General features: G+C 41.5%; 1 protein-coding gene across 1 annotated transcript in view; it reads right to left on the bottom strand.

Annotated features, from left to right (window-relative positions):
* Positions 1-10,571: 10,571 nt before the first annotated feature.
* fermt2 (FERM domain containing kindlin 2) overlaps positions 10,572-26,518 on the bottom strand; it is a 39,807-nt gene continuing 23,860 nt past the window's right edge. Inside the window, exons 5-15 of the mRNA XM_080041813.1 lie at positions 23,871-24,096; positions 23,653-23,755; positions 22,956-23,063; positions 19,477-19,611; positions 18,821-18,870; positions 18,120-18,244; positions 17,871-17,977; positions 17,567-17,785; positions 13,905-14,029; positions 13,600-13,741; positions 10,572-13,072 (exon numbers count right to left, since the gene is read on the bottom strand). Coding sequence (XP_079897939.1) covers positions 12,899-13,072; positions 13,600-13,741; positions 13,905-14,029; positions 17,567-17,785; positions 17,871-17,977; positions 18,120-18,244; positions 18,821-18,870; positions 19,477-19,611; positions 22,956-23,063; positions 23,653-23,755; positions 23,871-24,096 — 1,514 coding nt within the window. The 3' untranslated portion in view covers positions 10,572-12,898. The remainder of the gene's footprint in view (positions 13,073-13,599; positions 13,742-13,904; positions 14,030-17,566; positions 17,786-17,870; positions 17,978-18,119; positions 18,245-18,820; positions 18,871-19,476; positions 19,612-22,955; positions 23,064-23,652; positions 23,756-23,870; positions 24,097-26,518) is intronic.

The following is a 26,518-nucleotide window of genomic DNA, read 5'->3' as shown; positions in this document are numbered from 1 at the left end:
GCAGAAGTCCTTGGGCCAGTTTAGGAAGCTGTGATATTAAATGAATGATGAAGGATAAACAAATCCACTTGGGTTACAAACAGCTGTCCTGTAATCAGAAATGTTTGTTTGGGATTTCTCCGGCCTTAAAAAATCTAATAGAAAACACTTTGCAGGCGATTGTCTGGCTTTGTTTGTGTGTGCCACAGTAATAATCGGTTGCAACACCTCAGTCCTTGTAAGTATGATTGTGTTGAAAAAGGCAGCCATTCATTTTGTTTCCCCGTATGAATATAATTTATTTGCCTTCTTAAACCCTTAGAGGAATTACACCCTAATCCATGCAGCCAAAAAAAAAGGAAATCTGGCAAAAAACTTTCCAGTTTGACACACCAATAATCAGATATGAATGTCCCTTATTCCCCCAGACCTTGGAGCTTCCTCTATCTCATATTACACTTTGTCTGGCTTTTGTGATTCCACACTATCAAGCTGCTCAACCATCTGGCCGAGCATGTGGAAATAGTTCATTTAAGATTTGAAAAATTGTTCGCCGAGTCTTCTGAGACCTTTTTTTTTCTTTCTTTCTTCTTTCTTTTTTTTAAGTTCAGACAATCTACTCTGACTTTACACAGCTAGGCTCATCGGTTGAGTGTAAATTTAGAATCTGAAAGGGAGTGGTGGTTTGCTGCTATGGCTTTTGTGAGGCCATTGGGACCACAGACCAAGAAGGTATTGGATGCAGCACGCTAGACTCCCTATAGACTACAACGCTGTAGAAATACTGAACTGAACCTCTGTGCCGAGCTCCCCTACATGAGCATACACCCTCACTTGTAATGAGTCACTATAGGACCAGGTTGATGGAAAAAAGGGACAGTTTCCAAAGGGGGGGGGGGGGGGGGGAAACTTAGCATACACACACACGACGCACACACGCAGAGAGGGTTGAAAGGGCATTGGCTGTTTCCTGTATGTGAGTTTGGGAATTCAGACAGCTGAGGCTCTGGGGAAAAGACTTGACCTGCGGATTTGCTCCGATGAAAGAGGCTAAAACACTGAAGCATTTCCAGGTTTGGTCCGGCACTACCAGTCTCAATAACAATCTGAAGAATGATTGCCCAACAACAAATATGTTGGAAGCTTGATTCTGCTAGTTGCTCAATTCAATTCTGAGGTTAGCCTTTTGGATGCATGACACACCGCAGAGACCCGAAATCCTCCTTCAGGTTCTGCTTACGTGGCTCCAAGTTTCCGCGATGTGTTTATGGGACTGGAATCCGCAGGGAAAGGGAATAGTCAGTGGTGGTGGAAAAGTCACAAGCCGCAGCTATTCTGGGGGAATTTCCTCGTATATTTTATGTAGCACTCCTCAATGAATGGGGGACTCACTTTGAAAAACAAACAAAGCTAGTTAATATCTTACTTATTTTTTCCAGCACCAAACACAATTTGAAGGTATATTTATCTTGCTTTCCATGAGTAATTCTTCTGGAACAGCTTTGCTTCACTGACCTGAGTGCAGTTTATCCACTTCAAATTAATGTTCCTAATATTCCCCATAGTTTTTCCATTAAGTTCATGCTGTTTGATAACATCGGGCCCAGTGGTCACCTGTTGCTGTGCTTCATCACTCATATTTTCAGAGTTATGGTGAAATTCAAGTTATATTATTTTGGCTCCACTACGTTTAAGAGGAAAACTGTGCATCTTTATATATACACATCTTATAAACCTGGATGGCATATTTCTCACTTGCAGTCAGTGAAATATTCACATCCCAGATGCCTATTTTTCTGGCTGCCACTTTACATGAAATGCAAGATTCGGATGCCTTCTATATCACTTAGTTTCTACACATTTCCTTTTCATTCTGTGTGACGTATTCAGTCATTCAACACCTTGGAATCTCCTTTGCCATGTGAAAAGAGCTTGTGTGGGCTTCAGTTTACATGAGCTTGCGATGACGGACCCGTTAAAGAATCCATGGGGTTGAGATGTTAATCTGTGACGTTGCCTCTCCTGAAGTACAATCAGTACTTTTTCCATCAAAAGAAAAAACTCCCAGAGGAGGCTACTGTCAGAGCTCTATACCTGGCACTCCTTTTCCCTTAGCGCCCCCCCCCCTCTCTCTCTCTCTCTCTCTACGCTCCCTCTATCCCTCCTCCCTCTATCCTGGAAAACATAAACATCCGTCTTGTGACGTTAGATGAGGAGCCATGCAGGTTGACTGGATTAGGGAGAACCTCAGTCCCCGCGGTGAGCAGGGTAAACATGGGAAGAATCTGACGAAAGAGGAATGGAACGGTGCAAAGGAACCGGCTGCCTCTCATCTCCCCACATGGCCAGATGGCTGCTATTCACTCACACACTCTATTATTTTTTTTTCTTTCTCTCCGCTACACTCACCAAACACACTGAATTCATACGGTTTGTTGTTTACTCTTCGTAATGTGAGGCATGAAACGCACGCACCAGACACTGGTTGTACAGAGCTGCGTGAGAGCCTCACCATGAGAGAACAAACAGGCTTTCATTGAAGATTTAATGTGTTTGTTTCACACGGAGAATATATTTCTCCATCACTCAGGGTTGTTTTGCGGTTCTTGGTAACTTCGTGGAATTGCATGTTTATATGAGGAGGGGCCCCGTCCGAAACCTCTTGTTTAGGTTTCACTTGTCAAGTGAGAGCAAAATGATGCGGACATGTGTTCACCACTACATGCACATTCCATATTATCCAATCCAGGTCAAGTGTAATGATGCACATTGATAGCCTTTAAAGGTGCACCGAGGAATTTACAGTTTTTGTTAATTCTTGCACCCCCTTTGGACAAAAGCGGTAGTGTTTTTACATAGCCAACAGTTGTTCCTGAGTGAGCGTACCCATGACAAAGGCATTAATAAAAATTGCGTTTTTTGCACTGATGATCTTGTTTGCTGTTACTTATCATTTATGATGATCAGAGTAAAAATTAGACTCTTTCAGAAATATAAAAAAAAATCCTCATAGTGTGAAATAAGAATATGTATTCAGACCTTGGATCTGGCATTGATTTTGCTTGCTGATAGAATTTCTCTCATATGTGGACCCTAACCAATCACATGATTAGATGCACAAGCTCCCAAGGTGTGTCATGAAGTAGACCCCAGTGTTGTTTCTAAGACATTTTTCTTGCATTACTGTTTCTTCTTTCTGCTCTCACTGAGAACTGAACCGCTTTTTATGGCTATTACGCACTTTCTATGCATGGCCCTATCTGTTTTCCCTTAACAATGAGTCATTCCAGGACAATGGTTGTCAAAACGGCTTGATCCGATTAGTCCAGAAGATCTGTCAGATTGAAGGAATTATCCATATGATCTTTCGCACACAGCTGCAACAGAAATACCCTTCAGTTCTTTAGAATGATTCCAACAACTATTCATGTATCTTCTTTGACTGACATCGTTTTTGACATAATTATTATTATTATTATTTTTTATGTGAATTTTGGGACAAGTCATTGGAATACTTATTTGCAAAAGACAGCAGCTTTAATAAGATTGGGAGCACATATCAACTCACCATTCATCCTGAATGCCTGGCCAGCCTCAAGTACCGACTTTTATTCTCAGGTTAATCATTTCTGCTTTATGGATGTATAAAACACAGCAACTACATGCTACATTACTAATCCAAATCTCATTGTTGAACCAATGAAATATTCAGTTTGAATATATAAACAAAAATCAATACCTAATTAAATTCAGACTGTTGTTGAATGTCATATAGATGGAGGTCAATTTACCTTTAACGGAAAACTGGTTGGACAAGACCTGACTTCTGCAACCTGGAGAGAAATAGGTGGTTCCTCCTTCTCTCTTTTTTTCCCCTACATTTTTTAGAAGAACAGAAAACCATGGACCAAATTATTTCAACCACGAATCCATTGAAGACATGCAGAATGTGTGATAGAAATGTCTCAACTTTTGCATTTCAGATTCCAGTTCTAATATGCAAGCAGTATTCACGCTATTAAAATGACTTCATTATTGTCGATAGAAGCTGCCTCTTTTCTGAGGCTGTCCTTAAAAAGAAAACATTCAAAAGTGGAAACGGGGACTACACACTTTGCCACTTATTCTGAGACAACAGCCGCATGCTTCACAACAGAGTACAAAGGAAGTACAAAGAGAAACACAAAACACTTCATATCTATGAGATGTGTTTCAGTCAGTCTGCTCTTTTTTCCACTGGCCTGCCCTCTGTCACCGTGCCAACACAGGAGAAACATTTAATCTCACCTTGCCCACCGGCAGCAGTTTAACTCAGGAGTGAAAACAAAGGGAGAGCCCTTTCTGAATCAAAGTTAATTCCCCGGGGTGTGCTGCGGTCAGATTGCCGGCTAAAAGACTCTGTGATGGAGCCACACACCATTAAACACCACAAACTACATCCATCTCAATCGTGGCAGCCGGACAGTTGAACGATGGGTGTGTGATGTGTGCGGCTGGCTGCTGTGGGTTTGCGTGTGGTGTTCTTCACTCACTTTGTTCATTAAGAATGATTCAGGCATCTGGAAGCCTTATCGGAGTCTTTCCTGTTTCTGTATCTGTAAAGCCCAGTTCAGACCAAAGATTCGCCTTGCAACTGCTTGCAACTGCAACTCCTTGCGACGAGACCGCCGAAACGTTCTAAAACTGGACCTTGCGATTTGACATGTTAAATCTTCTGCGACGCCTTGCAACGGCTTGCAACGCGCTGCGACGAGCAGTTCACACTGCTGCGATTTATCCCCTGCGACGTTCTAAAACCGTCTCGTCGCAAGCAGTTGCAAGGTGAATCTTTGGTCTGAACTGGGCTTAATACAACAATGGAATATAGCAATATAGCTATGACCATAGATTCCATAGCATTTCTGTCTATCACATTCTATAACTATATCACATTTAATATTGTGTTTTATGTGATGAGTCCTTTTAATTTATGCCTTAGTTTTCATCACTTTAACGTTTGTTTTGGTGTGTCCCAACTACAAGTTTCTGTGTCTGAATTCTCTCCGCACTGTCCCTTGTCCCTGCCAGTAACCCTGTCACACCCTATCCCTTATCCTTCCGTTGCCAGATAACAGTCCAAATCATTCCAATTTAGCCAATCAATGAGCAGAGCCCCCTGGGTAAAACAAAGAGCCAAGGATTCAATTTAATTTTGCTAGTTTAATTTGGTCTTTATTGTCGGCAAAGCAAGTGGTGTCACTCTGGAGATGTTGTCATGGCCGTGAAGCCACAGGGAGATACACACATACTTTGGGATGAACACGGACTTATTTCTTATCTTTCATGCTTTGATATCTAGGAACAATTGAGGACAAATGGGTAATGAAAAGAAAGATTGTGGGAGAAGATGCCAATGAGGTCCAGAAAGGTGATGGCTTTAGAGGCCTTTTTGACAGTATTGATCCAAGGAGTTAAATTTAAAAACACCCAAAAAAATAGTTTATGTTACACTGAGCCATAGTTCGTAGTTAAAGGGACATTCAGATTCCTATCGATTACTTTAATATCTCCCAGGATACTTCTATTTCTTCATTGTTTGACTAGTCAGCAGACCTAATCGGAAAGAGACAGGTTCTTCGAATACTTCGAAAAAGGTTAGAAAAAGGTCACTTTAGCTGATTTTTCCTAATGTATTCACCTTACAACGACAGGCCTTTACATTGCATTAACTTGACCGAAAAACAAGATTTGGCCAAACACAATAGGTTTTAGTTGAGCGAGGGGCGACGCTCATTACCCAATTTTGTGCAACAGTGCTCAAAGCTAACAGGTCCCTGGGGGGAGAAGTGGATTACTTTAGAAAAGACTCCCGCAGCAAAGAGCCTGGGAGAGGAGACAACTTGAAATGTTACGTGAGCTGGAATATACAACATCTTATTGCTTTGACTTTAATATTTGGACCACAACATGTGTGCTGGGCTATACATGTGTGCTGTATACTGTATGCATGCATGACCGTAAGATCTTTGCGTGCTGAACCAAGTGATGAGGCAAGCGTCTTGGCTCACGGCGGGCCCCATCTCATCTCTATAAACACCATGTGACATGACTTCATCAGCTAAGAGGACACCCTCCGGATCAGCTCTGAGACTTTAATTGCATGCTGGGTAATTTCTGCAACTTCATGCGTGACGTCCCCTGACTTTGAGGCAAGACTAACAAGGTGGATGACCTTTGGCCTCCAGAAACCCTCCCAACAGATGTGATGTAGTGGTGACAAATGTTGATGGATAAGGCTGCTTTCATGTTTCTATTAAGACAAGAACCAGAGACCGATCATCTCTTTATTGTTTTAATAAGTGGGACAACTTCTAGTGAATGAGTCAGCGACAAAGACTGCAGGACGATGACGATCTACATAAACTTGTTCCCATTAAACTGCCCATAAAATCTTCTTAAAATAGATATACGAAAGGCCTTTCACATCCGTTACCAGCCACAATATGACAATCTGGATTGAACATTATTTTGTTAGCTTATATATTTGATGTTTTAGCCTTTGAACCACAAGGAGGTTTAACTCAAATATATGTGTTCTAGAGCCTTTACATTCAGTTAAGCGCCAGAGTGTGATTGATGACATCAAGATAAGAGTCTTGGCACTCTTCAGTGTTTAGCCCAGACCGGGAGGCTTTTCCATGGAAACATATCTAGAGTAAACTGTCCAAGATAATGAGGAAAACATATGTGAGTTCTTCTTTGGGTGGATTTCTTTTTCATGCTTTAATATGTGAGTGCATGCAAGAGGTGAAGCCTGTACGATGTGTGTAATAAGTTCGCATGGTTCATTGAAAGTCCTGAAATGGAAAGGGACTAAATAATGAATCCTACAATGCGTACATGCCTTTTGCTTTTCAAGGAAGAGGATCTCCTGAGTCTTGTATTAATCTTTCCCGTCAAAGAGGGGAAATAGTGTTGCTATGCAGTGTAGCCAGCTAAAATGGTTTGGCATACAGAAATCACATGAGGGAATAAATGCAGCAAACACACTGGAAACACATCAGACCACTTAGTAATTCAAAATGATGACAGCTGTTCTTAATTTAAAAAACTTAAATATCAAAGGCTTTAAATTACGCTGAAAAAAAATGTAGGAACACTATACCAAACTAAACACAAAATACAGGTTAAGCTGGTGTGAATGTCATTTCTTCTGGTTATGAACTGAAGAATTGGGACAGAATAAAAAATTGACTTGATGATGTGACGTGAGATAGGGATGATAAAAACCCTCATGGTGGTGCTAAAGGGAGGGTCACAGGAACACCAACAGTCTTTAGGATCCATTGTATGGGGACCATGAACATCTGTTCAGGATTTGGTGCCATTACATCTTATGCATGATGAGATATTTCACAAGATAAGTTCAAACGTTGACCGTCAAATGGCACTGTATGAAAAGACAAGGCAATGATTAACGTCAGAAGGATTCTTCCTCTGGGGACCATGTATGTGTCATTGCAAAAGTTTATGAAAAATGCATCCAATAGTTGTCAAGATATGTTAATATAAAACAAAAATGTTATCCTGATTCTGCCGCTGGATGGACTCAGTGGGATCTATCCTCTTGGGGGATCATGACTGCATATGCATGGATGAAAAACATCAAGATCTCTTCACTTTCTATCATCTTGGCAGCAAGTGTTTTAACCTCCAGCCACCGTGAAATGTACTTTGACAGGTAGCTTTTGGCAGCCGGGGAGAGCAGTGAGAAAAAGAGAATAAAGAACAATTGATCTAGACAAGGTCAAAGCTCTGGTCTGGAGAAAACAGAGGGTTTTCTTCAAGGAAATATCCAGGCTTACCTTACACTAGCTAATCAGAACACCTGCTGTCACAGCTGACATTATCTTTACCGCTCCATTTACTGCGGGCAAAAGGGGCGAATGCCAAAAAGTTGAGATCCCACTGATATTAACAATGACTTTAACTGGCCGTAGACATCAAGAATGAGGACGGCGGAGCAGCACTTCCTTGAATCTGAACTCTGCACTTGACTCAATCAGGAAGCTCCTGTGTTGAATGGCAACAGGTGCTACCTTGCTCCACGCATTGTGTTACTTTTGTTATGTTTCGACTTCCTGCACTTTAATTGTGAGCTGCGCAATCTATTTATAATAATACTTTTTTTTTTATCGATATAGCATATTTCAATGATGTCATCCTCCCACATTTTCTAATGTCTCAACGAGGCTGTCAGCCACTCCCATGGAACCATTGTTGAGACTGATTTACTTCCCATACACACTGTGAACACAAAGGGACCAGATCCCATTTGACTACCAGCTATTACAAATAACCATCTACAATCGAGTCTTGAGTTTCTGTATGCTTTGAAAGCTTTTTTGAAAGTTGCTGCTGTCATACATTCCAGTTTAAGAGTTGGATGAAGACTCATCCTCCACAAGAACAAGATGTTCTTACAGAATGAAGTTCACTGTTCCCACTGCAATGCTGCACACCTCATCTGATCGCACAACGGACTGGAGGGTGGATACAAGCGCAAAGGCTGTTGAAATGTACTGTCAGCCATTATTAATAAGACACTTAATGAATGATTGCCAGAGTCAACTGAATCGAAATCCATAGAGTTAAAATTGCACAAACGCAGGACAAAAGAATGTGCAATTTTTCATTACACTTACCAAGAACGGGAAGTGAAGCTATTCTATTTTTTTATTACAGAATCACTGCCATAGTTTTACTAACTCACCCTCAGGAAAAAGGACGAATGAACAGTGTGTGATGATTCAGCCATCAGAGCTCTTTTGTTCCCAATGATTGTACTCCCTATCATCATGCTGTTTGTCTGAATTTATATCAGCTCACACTAGCAATTATCCAGCCTATAAACTGTCACCTGTACACAACATTACCATCAACATCTTTACAATCTCTCTAAAACTTTCTTTCTTTAACCCATTGCTGTCTTTGCTGCCATTCTACTACTGTGGAGATCAGGTGGTGCGTGCAACTCCCCAGTTATCATGGCCACACTAACACCTTGGTAGTTCAGCTGCTCAGCAGGTGACAGACGGACGTGTGCTCTGTCCACTCTAGAGGAATGGGCAAAAGCGTCCTCCAATAGACAGTCTGCAGGCATTCTCTGATCTAATCTCCTCCTCAATCTGGCACTTTTGGCTTTCTGCTGGGATGCCAGGTAAATATGTCAAATTTGAGCACACAGAAACCTCTTGAGAGGTTTTGAACGCATAGAGCAATGTAACATGGGGAAGTTAAAGTGGTTATACACTGCCTTCTAGTGGACATACACAGCAAGTACACATGTGGCATGTACGCAGAAAGTGTGCGGATTTGCATGGTACAATAGCAGACAAACACAATAAATTGCATGTTATACAGTATACTTCAGATAGTCTTTACTTTGACTTGAATTTAACCTTCTAACAAAGCCGTCAGCCCAGTGTTTACCTAAGTTTTCCTATGAAGCCTTGCCCAATATGTATTTTGTGATTTTCTCAAGTACAATATTGTGTATTGTGTTGGTGGCACTAGAGAACAGGTCAACTCACTGATAGGTTTCATTATCAAGGGGTTATTTATGTATTCAACAAATAAACAAAGTGCCTGACACAAAAACTTGGTCAATCATTTTCTGTAAATCATTTTCTCGAGGCAAATATCCCTGGTGTCAGATTGACCCCAAGGGTGAAATGTGTTAGTAATATTTGGGAATAACAGGAGGGTTAAGGATGCCTGATTCTTGTGGACAGATTTAGGATGGTTAGAAAGACACGGATGTCTACTACATCCGTCCGAGATTTTAAGTGTTGAAAAAAGCATGCTATTTGAGTCTGACTCATAATCCAGTATGCACCTGAATTGACGTCACATCGAATGATTCTCCATATGAAAACAAGTGTATGCGTACTGCATCCGAACTAGATTATTTTTATCGTCAGATGTAGTATGTAGGATAGAAAAAAGAAAGAGTATGTGATTCGATACGCAGGGCACGGTTTTTTTTTTAGCGCCAGATAGTTTTTAGTACGAATTGGAATGTGAGAACCAATGACTTGTAATTAAACTATGAGCTGGATGACTGAAAATGTTACATATATTTTGTATTGTATTCTGTATTTGTAAAAATCCCATTAAAGTCCAAATCCAACTGATGTTACCATAAAGTGTGTAGACAAAGCCTGACGTAGCTTATTCTTATGTGCCATAGACCTCCATTGAAGTCCAAAAACTGCTCAAAACATTGCTATTAAAATGGGAACGCACGCCCACATACATTGTGCTGCTGTAAATATTTACTAATACACCAAATGTGTATCGATGCTGAAAAAAGACCCAAACAAATGCATGTTTTACTCTTGTTAGAGCAACATTTGCTGAAAAATCCAGTGACAAGTTGTTTTAGGTAAATACTTAACCCTTCTTTTATAAATGTTTACTTTTTCATTTAGTGGGAGCGAATGGAGCAAGATTACATGGGATTTGTTGACAAGTAAAATATAGGACCACAGCTACATTTAGACATTCTGCTGAAGGGGCGAATGAAAGACAATGTACCGTTTGACTTAGTTTTTTAAATAAAAATTACTTTATTTTTTAAAATAAATGCATTTTTTACAGTCAGACAACAGAACGGCAGGACATGCACTGCTGCTCCTGACACTGGAGGCAAACAAAAACAACATCAGAGAAAATAAAAACAGACTAGCTTTGGCTTTTCTCTTATCTCTGTTCACTCTTGCTGATTTGTCTCAAACTCCAGGGTCTAAACAATGTAGGTCTCCTTCATATGGACATTATTAAATGGCACACATCAGTTGTGACAAAACCAGGCAAGTGAAGTAGTTTAAAAAGGCGCTGGGCAAATCACATTTGCACTCAACAAGCAAATTAAGTATCACTGTCAGTCTAAAGAATGAGTTAAAAACATAACCCAGGGCCACAAATGGACACTGGGAACTGTAAGTGGTAGCAGAGAAAGAAGAAAATCAATTAAAATTAAGCAGAAATGCAAGAAAAAAAAGAGCACATTGAGAAGGCATATGTGTCTGTATTTAAAAAAAATTATAATATGTACTCGACAAATCTTCATCAAACCTGGAGTTTGAGATTAGTGTTATCTTCATATATATTCATATATATATATCTTCATCTGAAAACTCAGTAAGACCAAAACATAAGCAGGCACAATGCTGAATACTACACATGTCAACAGATGGCTTTTCCCCCCTTTTCTTTTTATGAATGGGAAAACATCCAAATCCCCCAAAAAAGCAGAAGAAAAAAAACTGTACAATTCTATAAAACGTTTGTGTTTTTACATTAGTTACAAAAAAATAATACTTAATTTACTGATCCTTCATACTGAGGACAGGAGAGAGGAAAAACAATGTTGCATATTTCATTCTTCAAACTAGGTGACCTTTTGCTGGTGTGTAATGATACAAATGATAATAATAATAATCATAATAATAATACTATATGGTGTGAGAAACAGAATGGCAATTAACTAAAAATGTAGAACAAGGGAGTAATAATCCCTGCTGTTACGTAGTGTACATGTTTTTAGCAAAGGGATGTCAGGGGCTTCCAACTCTGGTTGCAACTATCAAACATGCAGACTTTGAATGCGTACTTCCAGGTCAGAAGATGAGAACACCTTTCCCGCAAAGGGGAGAGCTAAAAGTTGGGAAAATAAGATAATGGACATCTTGAAAAGTCATGTAGCATATCTTGAGTCTTCGGATATTTTTAAAAGCAAAGGATGAGATAGTTAAAATACACATTAACTTGCGATACCTTGTGTCTTCAGTAATCTACCTTGGTTCAACATATCAAGCGATGAAAGAGCTAAACAACTAGAATTCATGACTTTTGAAGATGCACATTTTTGCAGCAAGGGCATTAACATCAGTTGGAAAAGATTTGTCAACCCCACAGTACACTCGCCCCGGTGCATTGAACTGCAGGTTGTTTTCAGACATGCTCACTGTTAGCAATCTATTAAATACAAAACAAAACTCAGGCTCTCAATATCACACCTGTCAGCACAATACAATACTATGGACAAGCGCTGAAACAAAAGACAACAGACATAAAAAGCAAAAAAGGAAATTTAACGACAGCTTATTCATTAAAAAGGACTGTATACTGTAGAAGTGCTTACATGTGACTTCAGAGAGATTAAACCCTTCATATAGTGGACAGGATGGACATGTAGTGCTGCGATCGGTGGCCACTGCTGTTTACAGACCCTTTTTCAAATTGGACTCTTTGATGAAGTCTCGTCTTTTAGGATAAATAATTCGATACAGCTGTAGGTACCTGAGGCACCACAACTGCAATATGTTTTAATGACAGTTTGATGTCAGCGCCTTTAGTCCAGTTCTATAGAGAGAATAAAGAAAAAGTGAGGGAAAGAGTGAAGAGGGGAAACAAATAGATTCTTTGGGATTAAATGTGGTGTTTGATTGATTTTAAAGGGTTGTCATGGACGTAAATTGATGGCCATCGGTCCAGGAGGAGAGGAGGCAGGTGGTTCGAAGGGAAACGGAGTATCTCAGGTTTCTGTTAGGCTTCTGCTCAACCACAGGAGTTTAGGTTCAAAAGGTTCATCTGGACTGAATTCTCCAGAATATTAGTGTTGTAACAAATTACTTTGTCAGCGTTAATGCAAAAAAAATAAAAAATTATTAACAATAACAATAAAAAAAGGTGTCCGCAATGGCAATATTGGTGTTGTGCTGGAATCGTCAGCACAGCTCCAAACAAAATAAAAAAATTACTGAAAAATAGTAGAATAAAATAAACCCCATACACTGTGATTCTCTCCACACACACTCCCCTCCTGGCCCCTGACCTATAATCGTTGCGGCCCCCCCGGTGGTTTGGGGAAAGCTCAGACCCAGCCGCTGGTCAGCTTGTAGAACATCTCCTCATCTAGAGACTCGTTCTGGTCCTTGGCGCGCGTGGACAGGAAGATGTAGCCACCGATGAACTCGTGGACCACTTTACAGTCCACCTCGGCGCAGATGAACGACAGACTGGGCTCGTCCGCAAACTCCACCGTCACCTGAGCACACAGAGCAAAGCAAGTAAGAGTCACGCTTCAGTGACCTCATACCTCTGTGTTGAGCAATACTTTTTCTAATTAACGTATAAATCCCAGTATTGTGGAAGGGTTGTGCTAGTGCTGCAGATTCAAACAGCAGCTGTATGCACCTTTCAGATGCTTCTAGCTCATTGATGTTGGTTCTACAATCAGCTAAGGGCTAGCTGGAACTGATTTTTATTATCACTTTGCATAGTAGAAGACCTACTTACGGTTCATTCAAGGTTTGATTACACAAATGTCCTGTTTTGTTTCCCCACAGTTCTTTCAGTTTCCACAAAAAGCTATATAAAACATATTTATTACATGCAGTGGTACCTTCCACCATCTGTAAACAGACTTTGATGTGTAAAATCAGTTGAATTCCCCTTTAATCAACTAATAGTTTCAGCTCTGGAAACAACATTAACTAAGAAAACAAAAGGCTACAAATAACTATTCAAGACAAACTATGCCATTAAAATGTATATATTCAGCAGGTTCCCTACCATCTTGATCTCCCAGTTGACGTTCCACTGTTTCATGTTGCTGAAGCGCCAGGTCTTGATGGCGTCTCCGGTGCTGGCATCCATCCGGATCAGACGGTTGTAAGTGATGCCAATCAGCTCGTCCCTCTTTCCACCCTGAAACCTGCAGAGAAGAAGAAAAGGAGAATCCATTGAGCAATGAAAGCGTGTCGATCAAATGACAATATGAGTAACTCTCCACCTAATTAAGCTGAGAGAGTGGCTGAGTATAGAGACAAATCAGCAATTTATGGAACTACTGATAAGCCAGCTCTGATAAATCTTACTTGGCAAGGAAATGTGTCATTCCAAACTCGGGTAGGGACTGCCACGCCTGGATGAAGCGCATCTTGGCCTCAATGAGACTCATCTGGGCCACATTCTGGTGGGCTTCAAGGATCCGGGCTGAAATCTGACAAATACAAAATCACACACTTAACAAACAAGTTTTTTCAGCACACTCCCATCCTTTCATTGAAGACAAACATTAACACTCTCCCCACCGTAAATGAAAGCAATCACCATACTTAACCCCCCGCTGCACCCAAATTACACACACCCCAATACAATGTGTAAACAAGCTGTGGCTAACTCCATTAAGCCATCAGCTACACACAGTGCCTGCCAATAACCAGAGAGCTGTCACAGTAAACGTCACACAGAACGGACAAACAAATATGGACCTCAGGAGCCAGACTACTGTTAATGAGCCAAGAGAAGCTTCCATTCGGTGTGAGTGTGTGCATGCATGTCTGTGTGTGTTCCCCTACTGTGCCGAAAACATTTCATCTAGTAGTTGAACTGGAAGAGAAGTGCAACATTCAGAGGGTTACACTGTCTAAGTCTAAGATAAGGACTTTAACATATCCATTTGTAAACTTAGTGCTGTGCCATTTTCTGCAGCATTTTATAGAGTTATGAATGTGCTTTCACAAACACTCATAAGCACTCAATAGCATCAAAACTAAAACGATCTGGAAGTCCCTGTTCAACTGCATTATGATAAAATAACTAAACAATACATTAGCTTTACTGTGATGGATCACTTGCCTTCCACAAGTGTCTAGTCTCTGCTTTTACACATTATACAGAACAAAAGCACATTAAAGCTTCCATCAATCTAAAAACTAATGGTTATCTTTGATACATGGTAAAAACACTTGCTTGGTTCATTTATTTTGCTCAATATCTTAATGTTTTTTCCGGACAGCCACAACTTGGACATTTCAGTACCTGTTAGTAAAGAAAAATATGTACAATAAAGATGCCCTCAATGTTTTAATCCATTTGCATGTGTTATGGTACAATGACAACATTCGAGCTAAATGAAGACAAACATAAACTAACAAGAACTTAGGATTTCATCTACTCTACCGTGACTATAGACCACTATGATGTGTTACACAGCTATACTACTGTTGGTTAGATGAGGTAACCCAAACACGGAAAGTGTTCAGAGTATATACAATCATGCACATACACGTATCTAAAAAGGCACCCAGTGGACACATTACTCAACTTACCAAGTCCCTGATAAAGCCTGGCTGAAGATGGGAGGAGGGGATAGGACAGGGACACAGAGGAATGGAGGAGATGCATACAAGAAGAGAGATAAGAAAAGAAAGTTTGGACAAAGAGAACAAGCAAGTAAGATCAATGTCGAGAGGGGAAAAGGTCCAAAACAATAAAATAGGAGGCCATAATATGAATATAGATACAACGTGGGGAAGAGGGGCTGTGGAGTCTGGGGGTCATGCAGTATTCAGACACAAGAGGGAGATAGAGAGCAGCGCAGCAGTCAAACATTGTATAATTTAAAAGCAAACAAGAAAAAAAGAGGAAGGTTACAACATTTGTGTTTTTTCACATTAAAGGAGTGGGGTCTGGAATGGTTCATTTCAGGTCTAGATTGTTTATTAACAGGCTTTTACAAAGGGTCATTCACATGATCACACAGCTTCTGTCACTCCCCTTCCATCCACAAGATGGCAGTATGTACCAAGAAGCACCTAGACGTAGGAGTGTCATGTCTGTCTCCCACTCCACAGAGGTTATTATTGTGTGGTTAATTTTTGTTTTCTCAATGTGTAGATTTGGCCCAAAACCACACTGGTCCAAGTAATCTAGAAATTCCTGTGTGTGTGTGTGTGTGTGTGTGTGTGTGTGTGTGTGTGTGTGTGTGTGTGTGTGTGTGTGTGTGTGTGTGTGTGTGTTTTTGTGTGTGTGTGTATCCGCTGGGAGCTGCAGCACGGAAGTCTCCCCGGACCAGTCCTGCAACAGGAAGTCCAGTTTGAGGGAGAAGGGGAGGGGTCGCAGCTGACCGGGAGAAGAATGGGCTTTTCCCAGACAGTTTTCCCGCGCGACATTCCCAGGCACGGCTCATTTCCCGAAACCCCACGCCCACTAGGGGAGTACACATGTGTGTGAGTGCATGAGGACATTACACATACTGTACCATATGCCACTACTCTTTCATGTGCGGAGCCTGGGGATGCCCCCCACCCCCCTTATCACACTGGGATTGGGAGTGAGACTGGAGCCGGACCAGAAAGAACAACGACTCCAAACAGACACACATTGCCGAGCTAATATACCCACCCCTTGTTCAAGATAGCGTCTTTTTTATGGTTCCTGATAGCTGTAGCTCAAATGATAGCAAAATAACAAGAGTTTATGATTAGAATGATGGGCTGCTGTCTCAGTTCAGAAAAATCTCAGGATAATTCTCCAGGAAAACTAATGAAAGAAAACCTTAGGCGGCAAAGTGCAATACAGAAGTTAACCAAGAAGTGGACCGGGACTTCTCTCTTTCTGTCCAACACACTGACACAATCGCATTGGGGTTAAACCCACAGGTTAGCTGCTCTGAAGGAATCGATGTGTATAGTGTGAATTGGCTTTGTGATCCTTTTTTTGACTTGAACAAGGATTGGACACTCCCTGGCTAAATGAATTAATTTCATGTTATTGATCCTAACTATATTCAAGGGATTCCCTGACTTTCTGTTGAAAATGAGTTTTGATAAAGAGAAGAAAGAGAGAACTGAAAGTTGATTGTACTTGTTAAGCAGCTCTGTGTGGGGGAACTGTAGCTCTAGACTTAAAGTTCCTGAACAGTGACGCCTAGAAATTCTGAGTCATCATTTATTGTACCAATACCCCTTAGTACAACCCTGAAACCCCTTTGCAGCATTCCACTTTTCCACTACAACTTAAACAAAACCAGATACAATGAGTAAGCTAACTCCCACGCACACTCCTCCTTCTTCACCCATCCCCTTACTAACAAAGCTATGGCAGCCGTGTGCTCAGCTGTTCCAATGTACACACAGGCCTGTTGCTTGCATGTGAATCTGATGTGCCCATCAGATTCACAGATTCTGTAGACTTTTCCTAATGCTTCCACAACAGTTAATTATTTTTTAGTTCTTAAAGTTTCCCCATGTTATTAAGATGTTTGCAGGTAGCAAGTCATGTTTCGACTCACTGTATATGTTCTGATTTCTCACCAGTGATAACAGATTGACACCTAAGACTGATGTGTTTGTCTACTAACACAAAGGCAGAATGGAGAAGAAGTCTCCATTACAGTCTGACATTAGCGACTCTGCTGTACACTTGTGGCACGGTTTGGACGTCTGCTGCCCTGGTTTCCCCTCGGACGGAGGGTGGTGTGGGAGAAGGGAAGGAGGGAAGAGGTGGAGGAGAGTGAAGGAGGGGAGTAAAAAGGGAGGCTACATTCCAATGCAAGACAAGCCTGATGCCAGGAGGCGCCCATCTGGGAAGCATCAGGGGGCGGCTTCATCTAAGTCCACAACAGACTCATCAAACACGTAAACAACACTTCGCAAAAAATACACAGTAGACCAGATAGCTCACTCAGTGTCTTTGAGGCTGCACCTTTGACCATCCATGTTGCCATATGGAAAGAGAGCTTGCATGGCCTTACCTGCTTGTTCTTGTACTTCTTCAGATAGCGCGGGGACACCAGGCACTCTGGGTTGATGTCGGTGGTGATTGGCTCGATGAACTGAGGGTCGGGGTTCATGTGTTGCATCTTGAGGAAGGACAGAATGTTCTGGACCTCCAGGTTGTACGAGCTGTCGGCCATGGTCTTGCCCTTGGAGGCCAGACGACACGCAGCCATCCAGTGGGCGTACTGCTTCTCCTGGAGCAGAAAGTCAAGCGCTGATAGTTAAGAACCTGTCAAAGGACGGGAATTGATCTATACGGTGGCCTAACTCGTGTCTTACCATGTCACACCGAAGCCAGATCTCGTTCATGCCATCGGCTACTGGGATTAGCAGCTTGATGTTGAATTTCTGACCCGAGATGTTAACATCCGGAGTTACCTCACAACCTACACATGGAAGACAGGAGAGAAGAGGTGAAAGGTCACAGACGTTCTTTAGACACGCCACCAAATGGAATCTATTAGCAGCAGATAAATAAGGCATTACATTCTTGCATGAGCTTGAAATTAGATTTTTGAGTGTATGCACCTCTAAGATTCATTTGATGAGCCGGTGTCCCATGTGCCTCCTCTTTACTCTTGTAACAGGAAATTGTGATATCCTTGAATGTGCACCAGTACTGCTTATAGCCCTTCAGTGTCAGTTTCTTGGGTCTGGAAAATACATAAGGGAGACATGTCAGACTTCAATTGGAAAAGACACCCATTTTCTTTATTTGTGGTCAAGAGTGAGGGAGGGGAGGGGCATAAGTGAGTTCAGAGTAGAAAAAGAGGGAGAGTTTCTCAAGTGCACTGTCAGCAAGGTGAATAGGAGAGGAGCCAACGTTGGATGTGAACAAACCATTAAAGAGGAAATGCCTCTTGATATCAAACCCCCCCACGGTTTCTACTTTTTTTATGAGGGAACCACTGCAGGGGCCACCTGCCTGTCAGCAAAGGCTTCAAGCCAAAAATGAATAGAGTTAAAAATATGCTCTGTCCAACTGTAATCACTTCAAAATGCAAAAAAACTGAAAGCTCAGCCTGTAAATCTCCTTTGGCAAACAATGCAAGCCCATTACACTGATGCAAACCAGGCAACAGCTGTCTTATTTAGCCAGAAGATGTTTTTTCATGCTTCTCTGATAGACTCAACATCTTTAAGGACAAATGCTGACTTTGCACGCACGCATACACAGTGGTGTTTCTTTACAGCATGTGGTCTTGTGGGAGCTCTGGATGTGGACTTACTTGAAGACCTTGACGTAGTCAGCCAGCTCAGGAATAGATGTGATGTCACCCTATAGAGGAAGCAAACAACCCACTGTTAGTATAGACCTAAAAGAATAAGACCAGTGACCACCGACTAAACTTTGTACATTTTCAATGTCATTGCTCAGTGGAGTATGCTAATATAATGATAACAACGTCTCATGTGATATCTCAAAGCCCAGTTTCCGCTGATAAGCTGTATAAACTTCTTTTTGAACAAGTTCTTAAGGCAGGCCTGCTGTAATAATGGACCCAACGTAACCATGTAACATGCAGCTTTTGTTGAGTTTGTTTAAGTGTCAAATATCTCACATCCACACACAGGCTCTTGTCAGATGCAGGCATAATGAATAACAGTGGGACATTTTGTGCATCCAGTGATATTCATTGTTATGTCCCCCTCTGCTGGGTCAGTGCACAGTGTCTTTGCAGGTTTCTGCTCCCATTTTTTTTATACAACCAATGAAAGGAGACTTCCTCAGAATACGGTAGAAAAACTAAGGACCAAACACAATGCAAAAAAAAAAAAAATCACATAATGACTTTAGATTAAAAACAACCCGAATTATTATTTTTTCAATAACCAAAAAGGTATTTCCTGTAGTGAATGTGAAGATGTGGCAGCGATTTCATACCAGTGTGTTGGACGTCTTCCCTCCCTCCAGAGTAATCTCCAGGTCTGACAGGGCTGCATCCACCTCGTCCACGTCCTTCTCACTGTTGTTCATGTGGTTGTCTGAAGACATTATCGACAGCTTGTTGATGTGGTACTAAAGGAAAGAAAGAAAGAAAGAAATCATTTTTCATGACCTTCACCTTGCATCTTGAGGTTCCTACATATGTATTTTTTCAATGTTAGAATGTAAATTATTTTGAGATATGTCCAGACCTGGGTTTATTCTGTACCGTAAGAATTTCCCTTGTAAGACGCCTGAGTCATGAAAATAGTGTGAAGCAGTCACATGCAAAGAAAGTTGAGAATGTTTTTCTTAACGTCTCTTGACACACATGTACAGTATGCACGGAACCAGAGGTTTTGGAGAACAGAGGCTGATCTGTTAGTCCTGTGGACAAGGTTTCAAAGTCTTATCCTCACTCTAGCACTGTGAACATCTACAATGTTCCTGTTACAGAATGTTTCTATCTACCAGATCCCTTGACGCTTCCAGGGGGAAAACAACAAGTCCCAGAGATTGACTTAAAGTAAAGCAAGAGGGAACTGTAGATAGACCTAGCTAGCAATTGTTAGCAGTTGCGACACTTTCATCAACAGTTTTGCTTATTACTATAAAGTTTCCTGCTATATTTGCAAGCGATTCACAAACCCTCCGACTTAAGTCTTATTAAAGAGAACAGGTGTGTGATAATTGCCACGTAAATACTTTAAGATGTGATAATATTAAAGTGCTGCAAATTAGCACAGTTGGGTATACAAGTGATGAAACAATGGACTTATCGTTGAAAGACTTGAACATGAGGAGACAAGGTTCAGGGTGAAGACAGGATGAAGCCATTGGTTTGGAGGATGAATCACAGAGAGAACTAAGTGGTATGGTTTGGATAATGTGTTCTGCTCAGCACGCCTTTAAACTAAAAAGGCAATGAATGTTTTTTTTTTTTTTTTTTAATGGTAACATATGTGAGACTGGGCTAATAGGATAAGAGACTGTGTTCTCGTAACAAACGGGAAACACCAATTCATCAGGACAGGCCCAATTACCAAAAACCTGACTGTGTTTCCCTCTAAGCCTGTGTCACAGACACTAAATACAACTTGTTGACAAATGGTATTTATAATGTCAACCCATCACCAACCCCCCACCAATATATGAATGAACAGCTGCCGAGAGAGAGAGAGAGAGAGAGAGAGAGAGAGAGAGAGAGAGAGAGAGAGGAGTGGAGGTAGAGAGGCAGAGTTTGAGAGAGATATGCAAGGCTTAGGCCAGCTATGGTTACAGAATGTGGGACAAAGGGCTCGCCATGACACTCCTTTTCTTTCGCCTCTAACCAGTAAGACGATCTTTTAAAAAACGCAACACTGGGGCGGGGGGCTTGTTTCTTTGTTTGTGTGTGGATGAGTTGCAGAGCGTTTATCCGCAGAGGTACAAAGTACAAGCAGTGCCCCGAGTCGATGACTGACTAGGATGTCGGACACTTCTCTTGGAACCTGATTGCTTCATTTCTTTGTGCTTCCAAAGTGAGACATCCAGGTGACAGCATGCTAAGGCCAGCAACATACTGGGAAGTGGACAATCATAGGCTCTTTATTTTAGACTCTGCGTATCCACTCTCACCGGTGAAACCTTAGCCAAAATCCCTGAGCTCATATACTACTAGTAGCTATCAACAGAAGGGTAGTGACAGAATAGCTGCTAGTCTAAACACCCAAATTGGATTAGCATCTCGAGAGAGAGTAACGTGAAACCAGTTGAGTGCAAGTATAACCGGTGTTATGAAACTCACGTAACACCTCAGAGTGTAAGAGGAATGTAAGCAGGTCTATGAGACAGTGTCCTGCCGGGGAGGTGGGTGGTCTGGGCCAAGGCACCGGGGTCCTGTGGCCCAAGATCCTCTATAATTACCCCGGGGGTGAGGACAGTGTGGCGTCCTCAGGTCTTGGCACCCAGTTTATGAGGGTCAGAAATAGCAGGGACACCCCGCCTCCCCCAAATACAGGGGGCTACCTGAGGGGGCTAAAGGGGCTCACATCTGTAAATCACTCCCACTGCTCCAACACTCCAGTTGATCCTCCTGTGATTGTCTATTCAAATTGTCTCTAAGAAGAGAAGCGAGTGTTTCTGATTAGGGCCCGACCAATATTGATTTTGGAGTGCCGATGCCAATTATTTTCAGAGAAAAATTCCGATTACGATTAAATTGGTCGATTACATTTTTTTTTAAATCCCCAAAATATATATTGAAAAAATTATTATTATTTATAAAGTATTAGAAATATGTCTAAATTCAGACATTAAGCATTTAACTCCCTCCCCCAAACATCAGCATCTCAGACTCATTAAACTCATTCAAAAGTCAACTCAAAACTCACCTCTTTAAGGAAGCATAATGACACCTGACTCTACTTCAAACCTTATTTGAATTTTTTCTGTATTTTGTTTTCTTTTTCTACATCTATGATTCTCTATAATGAAAACTGTCTTTGAGTGACCTCCAAAAAAGCGGCATATCAAGTCTATCAATTATTATTATTAACAGTCAAGCGATGACCAATATCTCTGCTATTGGTTGCAGGGGAACTGTCAATTGTAAATTAATCCAAAGTATTACAACACACCTGCTGCTGCTGTAAATAGGCTATAGCCTTAATGCTATTCATTTAGGCTACTTCGAGGGCAGCAATACATTTCACACAAGATAGCTTGAAAACAATAAATAAAGAAAAGTCAGAAAATCTGCAAAAAAACGGCCGATGCCGATAATTCCGAAATATGCTATAATCGGCCAATTTAATCGGTCGGGCCCTATAACTGATGCTGCTAATGGCTCAATAGTCCAGGCCATATCAACTCTATGAGAGTGATGACAGCAAGTTGCATCAAGGTTTGACATTTCTCAGCCATAAAGAGTTGATATCATTGGCCCATACATTTAGCAAAATGCTTTAATTTCTTTGTCATGATGACCCACTTATCCTGGTTTCCAGGAAGACATATCTCATTTAAAAAATAATTATAATTATTCATAAGAGATATTTTTGTTCAGAAGTCTACTGACCCTCTTTTATCTTTGTTCTATGAGTAAACTAAACTAAATCAAGTGAATTGATTGATATTGGGTAATATTAAGAAGCCCAGAGGGAACTTGTGAGATAATGCCCCCTTTAAGTTATTCTTCATCAATGTACAATAGCCAAGTTAAAGTATGCATGCTGTAGCAGAACTGGCAGCCATATGGCTCAGCTCTGGGCTGGAAGCCCATCCAATTCATTAGCGGCTAATAGGCAATGTGCCCGTTGCCCAATGAAAAAAAAATACTGCAAGTCTTCGAATTTCAGACCCTGAAAAAACAAATGCTGAAACAGGAAAATTAAGATCAGGCACATACACAAGTACACACACAGACGCACACACAAATACACACACAGTCTCTTTACCTGCAGGGCAGCAAACATCATCATTTCCTCCTCTGTGCACTCAATTTCCTCCAGCAGGATGGCCCACTTAGACTGTTCATAGAGCTGGTTCACTCGGATGGCATCATACTGTGGAGAGATTTGTCACAGAGGTCAACACGCATACAAACAAACAGTGAATGAACACAAACTCTCATGCTCTGTTATATACACAGGAAACATTAGGATTTGGAGCACTAGTCAGAAGTTATATGTGGTTAGTGATGGTGCCATGATTTTTGTCCATTGACTTTCAGAGACTCTTTTAAGAGTGCTGCACTGCTCTAACATTGCACTCCTATACAACTGTCAGACTCATGATGGACAGTTTAAGAACAAGGATGAAAATCGATGCAGCAGGACCATAGAATGTCTTTTTTAATCCACAAATCCTTATTTTCATGTCATAACGTACCGCCTACATTACCCACAATGCATCTGACAGTTTGGTCAGAGATTCAGGTGTTGTGCTACTGGTGGATACTGTGACCTTAAAACAGTAGCCTAGCAGATTAGAAGTAAGTGTAGTAAACTCTTTTCTTTCTAACTCCACATTGACAGGACTGAATATATTGCTTTAAGTGACACCACTCAGGGCATCAGATTTCCCTCTGGAACCACACAAGGATGTATACCTTTACCATACAAACTTTTTCCTATATGCAAATCTGAGAATTACCTTAGGGTTGAGGTCAAAGAAACTGTGGTATTTAAACCTCAGCAGCAGCACCTCATTCTCCTTAACATCCTGCTCCATCAGAGACCTGGATGAGTCCAACCACCTGTACAGACAGTCAAAACAATGTTTTTATAAGATGCAAAGTAATCCCACCGCAGGATTGCTGACTATGAGCAGTATAAACAAACCACAAACCACTAAGAGAAAGTTCATCTCACCCCTGGTTGATTTTGGCTTTGTCCAGCAGAGACTGGTGCTTGTAGAGTTTGACCAAGATGTCTGGTGAGGAGATGGGCTGGCTGACAGCAAGGATGCTGGGATTTCCCTCAGAGAGGGGGCTGTCCCCAAACCAGGCAGTGGTGGGCGACAGCGGGCTGCCGTCTCTGGAGTCATAGGTGGGCGTCATAGTCTTACTGTACAAGCCTGGACTGGAGTAGATGCTCCCTGAAAAGACACAGTCATCAGTTAGTCCCTGTAAGTGTAATGACGATTGTAATCTATTAAGTAATAAAGTAATCAATCAATGTTAAGTAATCAATCATATTCATTAAATTAAATATACAACACTCATACACTGTAATTGTTTTCTTACACCAACACTTTTCAAAGCAAATAAGTGCATCAACAAAAACGGCATCAGGAGAAAACAGGGATGAACACCTTTCAAAAAGCACACACACACACACTTGCAGCCTAGCCAGGCCAGCTAGCGCTCAACAGAACCATGTGACTACCAGCAAACACTTTGCAGATGAGTGGCTTCAACAATGTCCTCCTGCTGAAGGCGTGATGGATGTGGATCAGCATGCAGATGTTGCAAAACATGATCAGGGTCACCCACTTACTCACAGTCAGAAAACCTGCAGGAATGCACTGCACACAGCAAACTACTGCACAACTCGCCAAGAGAGGAGAGGGGGAGCGCAACGATATGGGAGGAGGATACAGAAATATATATATTTTACCCAAATCTTCAAAATGAAGGATCTATATCATTTCGGAGTCAATATCTCTGTATATTTCATTAGTTTTTTAAATTTGTCTGAATTTTGGCTGCAAGCTAATCAAGTCATCAAAGCTGTTTGAGTTTCCTGTAGGAGTATTTTTGGCCCCACATCCCCCATTCCCTTTCCCTCTCTGTATGGCCTAGGTCAAGAAGCAACACTGGCTAAATCACTAGATCCCTTCTGTAAATCAGGAAGTGGGCTTGGTTTGTGTTTGTGAGTGTGCACGTGTGTGTTTGTGTTTGCGAACTGAGGTCATGAGAACGGGGTGCCGGCCATGGCCACCCTTCTCTTGTGGGGGAGGGTGTTATTCAATGCTTCTTTCCAGATTTCCCCCTTAATGCTGAGTTCATCGGGTCAGGGAGAGTACTCCCATCTCCCATAGGGTCTCTTGAGGAATCCCAAATATCCAGAGAGACCATGTACAAGGTGGAAGCTGCTAGCCCATTAAAAACACAACTAGGCCCCTCCTTCATCCTGTTTACAGACTCTCCAATAGAGGCAAAAAGGCAGAAAGAATGTTAACTTGACTTGACTCCCTAAGGCTCCCACACAGTGGATTGATAAAGGGCTCAGATGGATGGAGATGGACCACCATGGGCTGTTAAGACTAGAAGTAAATCACGAAGGGGGTTGTCAATAAATGAAGTGTCTCTTGTGGATTTGATTTTTTACACAAAGCCTGTGTGGGCTATTAGTTGTGGCCTGTATTTGAGAATATGTACTAATAGGCGATATATCACAGTTGGGATTTATGAACTTCTAGAAAAGGGATAGCAAAAACATCTAATAATAATTTACTTATGACCATCTCAGTGAGCCCCACTTTCAGAGGGATACAACTATCCTTCAAGTCAGTGGGCGCCGTGCGCATGCCTGTAAGATTCTAATTAGAGGCAAAGCTCTATATCATGGGGCCACCCGAATCAGCTGACGTCCTCTGGAGGAGCAGTCAGGTGACTCGGCTGCTGGTCCCAAAGGTTGCAGATGTCATGTGACCTCAACACTCCAGCTGTGAAGGGTAGGGAGGAAGGGGAAGAGGAATGGGGGGGGATAAGGAAGCACTGCTGAAGAGTAGAGGAAAGAGGAGGAGGAAAGCTTACCTTTGACAGGTCCGATGTATATTATCTCAGAGGCTAGGATGAAAAGAGAAAGAATAAGAGAAAAGAAAGAAAGGAACATAGGTGAAGGGAAAAGGCGGAAAAGGAACAAACAACATCAAGTGGACAGATTTAAGATAGTGACAACTCTACAAGGAGGGGAGGAAGCAGAAGAGAAAAAGACAAGAGTAGAGAAATACAAGAATGGGGCGATCTGCAGCGTTTCCACGGGCACTGCCAACTGCTAGCCTCAGGGTGGATGACTCAGTTTCACCCTCCTCTAGCAGGGTGATTTGGTCTTAGAATGACTGGCGAGGTGCTGTCGTTTCCATCCACCCATTCATAGCCATCAAACACAGCATGACTGATTGCAAACCCAGCCTAAAAGGCGTTGGTCAACGTGACCCAGCCCTGCATGTATAAACTACAGCACACATTTACAGTACTGGCTGTCTGAGACATGTCATTCTCCATTCTGACAGGGAAGATAATTAGATAAATAACACGCACATCAAACTGTAATGGGCCCAGAGGGACTTGATGTTTATTCAGATTCAGTTTATTATCATAGGAAACTAATACAATATAAAAATTAAAATAAATAGATTGGCTAATGATTAGAGTAATTATGGAAAACTTGTCTTTTATTAATAAACTGAAAAAATGGCAAGATGCGGTAACTCCTTGATTTCATGTCCGCGGTGGTGTGGAGTGTAAATAAGCAGAGAGCTGCACAAGAGAAGGCTGTGGTTCCGATTGCAT

This window comes from Ammodytes marinus (assembly GCF_949987685.1).
Source record: "Ammodytes marinus genome assembly, chromosome: 15".
NCBI classification, from domain to species: domain Eukaryota; kingdom Metazoa; phylum Chordata; class Actinopteri; order Uranoscopiformes; family Ammodytidae; genus Ammodytes; species Ammodytes marinus.
Note: the sequence above shows the minus strand (reverse complement) of the source record. Positions and strands in the feature narration are given on the sequence as shown.